The 6,885-nt window shown below is 38.2% G+C and overlaps 1 protein-coding gene across 1 annotated transcript; it reads left to right on the forward strand.

The window, feature by feature from the left end:
* The first annotated feature begins 417 nt into the window (after positions 1–417).
* LOC135617370 (YTH domain-containing protein ECT2-like) lies at positions 418–6,062 on the forward strand. Its single transcript, XM_065117466.1, has 9 exons — positions 418–607; positions 1,290–1,366; positions 1,443–1,611; positions 2,342–2,418; positions 2,515–2,857; positions 2,945–3,015; positions 4,020–4,544; positions 4,701–4,913; positions 5,399–6,062. Exons 1-9 carry the CDS (start codon positions 574–576, stop codon positions 5,591–5,593), a joined length of 1,704 nt encoding a protein of 567 aa, XP_064973538.1. The 5' UTR covers positions 418–573; the 3' UTR covers positions 5,594–6,062.
* Positions 6,063–6,885: the final 823 nt, after the last annotated feature.

The raw sequence follows: 6,885 nt of genomic DNA on the forward strand, positions 1-6,885 counted from the left end.
GCCACATTGACAAAGCCTCCTAAGTTAGATCTTTAGGCTAATTTGATCTCACTCCATTCCACCCCGCTAAGCCCAATAGGAACATTCGAACAAAACCCCCACAAAAGCAATATACAATTAATGGTGACATTTAATTATGACTCAGATTCCCTCCTTTACACACCGATCGAACGCCACCTTACGTCACTCATGCGATGACTTCCTCCCCAAGTCTTACATCTCCTCTTCCAATGTTTCACACACACACACACACACACAAACAATAATACAATATAAAATGACGATAATACTAATTGTAGAGGAAGAATACCAACAATACCCCTCTCTCTCTCTCTCTCTCTCTCTCCGGCCCTCTTGACTCTTCCCACTATAAATAGGCGTGACGGGCGTAGGCTGCGTTCGCCGTTTCGTTGCGTTTCATTGCTCCTCTGCCAAGTCGCTTCTACGGTTCTCTACGGCGGCAGAGGGACTCCTTCGAACGCCTTCTCCCGACGATTGCAGAAGAGAAGAGGACTCGAAGAAGAGGGTTCTGGATTTGTTTGGGAGGCGAAGCGCTTCCAGATATCCGTTGGAATGGCGACGACTCAGCCAGCACCGAGCCTAATCGGTGCTTCCCACCTCCTCCTCATCTATCACCTTCTTGCCTAAGTTTTAACATTTTTTATTCGGAAATATGTGATTTTTAGGGCTCTTTTTATGCTGAATTAGGAAAGATGTTATTTTTGTTGGAGTTCGATTCGAGTTCTTGCGGTTCGATAAGCAGTCTACGAGAGCATTAGCAGTCTGGTATTCGATATCTTCTTGAATATATTTGCCGCTTCTTATCTTTGCAATTTCACCTAATCATTTGCGAGATACAGTGCTCTGAGTGCAATTTTGGCTGTATGTGCAAGTATTACTCCTACTCACCTTTTACCCCCGCAGTATCCCCTTTCCGAAATCTATGATTCGCATGATTTATCATCTTCCTGAGACTTTCATACATGATGGCCTGATTCCAAAGGGGCAAAATTCTGAGGAGAGTTAATCGTGACAACTAGAAAAGACATATTCTTCTTTTCGTTACTAAGTTTAGCATGGCAAACTTTTCCTTGTGAGCTATATTGCTTGACCTCATGCTTGTTAAAAAATTGTTGACGCACCACCTGCGAAATATAGTGCTGGTGGATTACAAGTGTATACATCTAGATATTGGCATCTATACGTCAATGCATATGTTAGAGATGCATGCACACATTTTTTTGGTTTATTTACATACTAATGACCTTTTCCTTTGACCATTCGTTAAGACTCTAGGGAGCCGCTGGAACCTTCAATTATTGATGCTGAACAGAAACCTGTCAGCACGGAGAACTTGAATGAGCAGGTACTCACTCCAACTTGTCTTTCTCATGGTGCCGTCAGAATAATTCTCGGTGATGCTATTGTAAATGTTCTATCAGCCACCTTCAGCTGAAGTCGAGAAAAATGTTTCACCTGATTCAAGTGCCATTGATCATTCGAGAGATGCCCTGGGTCAGTTGGTTTCTCCAAATGCAGTCGGAGACCTCAGTGCTTCATTTCCTGCCTACATTATGTATAACCCTCAGACACAAATGCACTATTATGGAGGTTTGTATGGATAAAGATTTTCCTAGTAATGTGTTTCCACCAAATTTTGCAGAGCTTTTCCTTTTTTGTAAAATATGGTGAAACTAAAATGCCTGATTAGCATATCATTAGCTGATGTTTTGCATCGTTATGTTGGAGATTGGGAATTGAACATACTCCGCATCGTGCAAGGAATTTTGTTGTACTTTTCACCCTGCATTATGAGATACTATAAGTTCATGCATGTTATGATCACAAAGTGGCACAATGTAAATTTTAAAGTTTGTGGTCTGTATGATATCGATTTGATTCTGCATATGTGCACAGAATGGTATATCCTTCTCACAATTGGTCCGATTCCTAGAGAGAAGTGTAGTGTTGTTTTGTGTACGGGAAGCATGATCACAAATATAAATGTTGATACCATCATGATACATGTTGTACTATTACTATTCTGAGGATATTGCCCTAAACAAACTTGAAGGACCAGAAGAAATCCATGTAACTGAATTCATATAATTGGGTACATTGCTTTAGCGCTGCATCTACTTCATTGTTCTAGTCCTTTTCTCCTACTACCTAAGACCTCTCTCTCTCATGCTCCCTAAATATATGTTTATTCTTGTGCTACTATTTTTTGAAATAAAAAAATGAAGACACTATACGTCGTTTGCCTTGTTCTTCTTACCTGCTTAATGTCTTAGATTGTTGATTTTATTCTGAGATTGGGAAATCATTTTTTCCTTCATAGGGTATGAGAATCCAACAGGTGAGTTCGAAGAATACACTCATCACTTTAACACTGAAGGCATGGAAGTTGGATCAGCTGTATGTGTGGATGTGTGGATGTCTGCTATTCAGTTTCTTGTTTCAACATTTTACTTCTCCTCAGTTTTATAATATTCTACTATGTGGTTTCTGAAGGTTGCCTACAGTGAGAACCATCCACTGGCATACTATACTAAACATGGATGCAGTCCACATATACCTTATGGACCCTGTTATCCAGTTACAATGCCTCTTTATTCTAATGGTGGAGACGTTCTGTATTACGCCCCTCATCATTTCTCATTCTCGGGCATTCAATGCCAGCAGACAGCTCATCCTAGCATGCCACATCTATCGTCTTCAGCTCCAACATCACAAATTGATTTTACAGCACCAGTTGATCAAGAAGGAGCTCTTCTTGCTGATACTGCTAATTCAAAGAGCACTTGTTTTGGACCAAGACCTGGCTATCACTTATCATATGGCTCCTATGGTAGAGGTAGTCTTGGTGGGAATTTTGGTACTCATGGTTTCTATAATTTTCAAGAAGGGTTGGATGATTTTGATTCTGCTTGGTTTTGGTCAGATTGGAGGATTTTTCCAGATGGAACATTTTCTGTGTCACCTTTGCCATCATCAGCTGTCTCCATCAGACTGGTAAATGCTCTGAAGTCATTTGGGCAAAGCACCATACCTTTAACTCTGGGATTGATAATGTCGTATCCTCATTTTTCTTTTTGTCATATTACAAGCATCTAAACTGGTGTGAAATATGACCATTGATAAAATTTTCAAATTGATAGTCATATTTGTTGTAGGGTTAACTGCACTGGGAATAATTAACATATCATACAAACACATTGCACCAGTTACTGCTCTCTACTGGTCTTAACGCATTTTGATTTTGTGCACTAGAAAGGAAGATGACATATTAGAGAGATATCATGGTTTCTGAAGTGTTGGTTCATTGATTTTTTGCTATGATTTTGTGTTACAACTTGTTATGATTCATTAATATGTGGTCAACAAGTTGCAAATGGTATTGTGAGGCCATGATCTAAAGTTTTGCAGATAAAACATCGAAAAATATTCATATTCATGGGGTGAAGCTAAGATTTTACATGAAGATTAGAACAAGCATCTTCCTGAGGTCTCTTCTGTGGCACAGATCTGCTTCCTATTTGATGTTCTTCCTCACTGAAAAATATTTGGCTAGATTCATTAGTTGCCAACTTCAACTAAAAACCTATTTTCATTCTTCTGGATGCCAAGGTCCTCGTAATACAATTTTTTTTACTATAGATTGTGGTCTCATTAACACAAGCTTTTATTCTGAAAGAGTAGCATGAAAGATGAATCTATTAGTGGTAACATATTCAAATAACAAATACAACTAGCTTATTGGTTTCTTTGATTCCTTTCACTTGCTTTAGGATGGTTTTTGCTTTGGCAACTCATGCTAGATTTATACAAAATACTGATCAACAGTTTCATGTGATATATTTTGTGAGCATAATTTAATTTTTAAAAGATGCACCCACACCCACTGTGAATCTGAGTTAGTGCCTTTCCTCTGCGATTTGTTTTAGGAATTCTTTTTTAGGTAATTATAACTAATGACTTGTTTTTACCAGTGATTGATTCTATCTAATCACATTCAGGGACGACAAATACCATCGTATGGCTTTGGATCATTGGTCAACTCGTACAACAGATGGTACCACAATAGTGGCCTTCATCATGATAGTACTTTTGGAGTGTCCTATCCCAGGGTAGGGAGTAATGGCCGGAGCTTGATAGCTGCCGGCAAAATCACTAAGCAAGAAAGGGGAAATGCTCCATTTGGTCGTTCTAATGGCACTCTCGAGTTTCTCAGTGAGCAAAACCGAGGGCCACGGGCCGATGGATCAAAGAATCGAGCGAACCAACAGCTTTCAGTAAATGAGAGTGATGGTGTCAGTTGCTCTCGAGGAGTTGATCGTAAACTGTACAATACCCTGGACTTTGGTACAGACTACAAGGATGCCAGGTTTTTCATAATCAAATCTTACAGCGAGGACAATGTTCACAAGAGCATTAAATATGGTGTTTGGGCCAGCACATCCAATGGGAACAGAAAGTTAAATTCTGCTTATGTAGAAATGAGGGAGCAAGAACATTCCTACCCTATTTTCTTATTTTTCTCGGTAATCGTTATTTTTAAGCAAGCATGCTTTTAGAAGTTTTGGATATTTAAATATCTATGATGTTGGAAGGAACAATATATTTGGGTTCTACTGCTACTGTTATTAGTGGGGCATATTCTCATGGATTATCTATAAATCACTGCCAATCATGTGCAGGTGAATGCAAGTGGACATTTTTGTGGTGTGGCTGAGATGATTGGGCCTGTTGATTTTGAAAAAAGTGTGGATTATTGGAACAAGGACAAGTGGACCGGTCAATGCCCAGTCAAGTGGCATATTGTGAAAGATGTTCCCAACACTATGTTTCGGCATATTATTCTTGAGAAAAATGACAATAAGCCTGTAACCAACAGCAGGGACACCCAGGAGGTAGCATGTCCTTATGACTACAATTTCTTCATCATCTGTCTTGTGGAAACTAATTTTTTCCTTGCCAAATAAGATGCTTCTTTAACCTATTAAATGGGCTAGGAAAAAAATATTGAATCTGATCTTTTATTTCTTCAGTGAATGTTATATGCACGTTCATAATTATGTATTTATTTATTTATTTATGAAAATGATCGACAGTTTTCCTTTCATTTCTTGTGTTTTTGAATGTACACTCCTTTCCTGTCTTTCTTCGATGATCCTTATTTAATTTTGATCCAGTTTGTTTGCCTCATCATTTATTTCTTTATTTGTTTGCTTGAGTGACAACCTAAATTTAGTAATTTTATCCTTGCTCTCAATTACTATTGAAGTTGGTCTGCATTTGTTAATGTGATTTTGACATCCAAGGTTCTCGGAACTAGTATTCCTGAGCAGCTGATTCCGTCGGATGTTGATTTGTCATTCTGTTCAATAACCTGCAGGTTAAACTGGAACAGGGTCTGGAGATGCTAGGCATTTTCAACAAGCATGAGTACGAGGAATCAATCCTTGACGACTTTGAGTTCTACGAGGAGCGGGAAACTGCCCTTAGACAAAGGAAGGCTTGTGAGCATCCGACCCCGACCAACTCCATCAGCCAGATCTCAAATAGCTTTGCTCAGGCTGTCCGGTTTTGAAGAAGAAACATGCAATGTCGGAAAGCCAGGACAGTATTTCTGACAAAAAGGATGAAGATGAAGATCTATTGTTGGATCGTTGCATCACCTGTTGTTGGCAGGATGTAACTATGGTTTTGCTGGAGCAGTTGTGCAGTGTGGCAGTCTTTTAGTAATTTCAGGCTTTATCGACCTTAGGCCTGTGATTATTTGTCTCAACCCCAACTTGCTATGTTCTCGGTGCTTGCTTTAGTTTCCTTGTATTCAGTCCTAAGCAGAACTACAGTTTTATAGAAGATTCTGTGAAGTTTCTTGGTTGAGCCCTATATAAATCTCTGATCCCATCTACCTGCCTTCTGTGTCTATGTTATGGTTAAATCTCTGATCCCAAGCTGCCAACCTTAGGCATCATTTGGTACATCATGTTATCTTGATCACCAACAGTAATCTGATTTCCTTTTTTTTATTCTCGAGGATTAATTTGCATGAAGTTTGTTCTTTTTTCTGAAGTTTGTTATTAAAAGAAGTCTTTGGTAGGGTTGTGGTGCTTGCAAAATCTTCCAACACAAATGTCCATAAGATATATGATAGAATTGTTGAGGAGAGGAGAGGTGGAAGAAGATCCAAATAAAAATTATAGATAATGATTTTGAGTATATTTAATTTAATTAAATATATAATTATTTTATGGATCTCATGCTACTATCTTCTTCTCCTTATTCCTTTTGCTACCCATCTTTTTTTTTTTTCTCTTTATCTTTTTCTTCCTTTTGGGAGGACGACAAAAACGAATATGATGAAATAAAAGATTGCGGGAAGGAAAAAAAATGAATAATACTGAAATTATAAATAATAAAAAAAGGTATTATTATTTATAGCGTCTATTTACTGTTTATAATCTCATCTCTATTTTTTATATATTTTTAAAATAATTATTTTTATAAATGAATATAAATACCTTCCTTTGTCTTTGGAGGTAATGAGGGAGTGACGAGCGAGATCAAAGTGTGGGTTGAGGAGCATGGCTTGAGGGTGGTGATCGATGACTAGGGGGTAATGATCGACGACGAGCATAAGCCGAGGGGTGACGATCGATGAGGAGCAATAGTTATGTGTGACGATCAGCAGGGAGCATGAGTCGAGATGTAACGATCGATGATAAGAGAATACGTAGGTGAATCACGAGGACGTGGGGATGGAAAAAAAAATCTAATTAGTGGGACAATAAATAATAAAAAAATTATTATATTTAAGGAGATTATGATTAGTATAAAAAAATCTAAAATGGTAAGCTCATAATAAAATAAAAATTA

This window comes from Musa acuminata, chromosome BXJ2-7, assembly GCF_036884655.1.
Source record: "Musa acuminata AAA Group cultivar baxijiao chromosome BXJ2-7, Cavendish_Baxijiao_AAA, whole genome shotgun sequence".
Taxonomy (NCBI): domain Eukaryota; kingdom Viridiplantae; phylum Streptophyta; class Magnoliopsida; order Zingiberales; family Musaceae; genus Musa; species Musa acuminata.

Coding starts and splice junctions, on each gene's coding strand:
- LOC135617370 (XM_065117466.1), top strand. CDS start 574: ATGGCGACGACTCAGCCAGCACCGAGCCTAATCG. Junction 608..1,289: donor GCCAGCACCGAGCCTAATCG/GTGCTTCCCACC, acceptor CCATTCGTTAAG/ACTCTAGGGAGCCGCTGGAA. Junction 2,419..2,514: donor GCATGGAAGTTGGATCAGCT/GTATGTGTGGAT, acceptor TGGTTTCTGAAG/GTTGCCTACAGTGAGAACCA.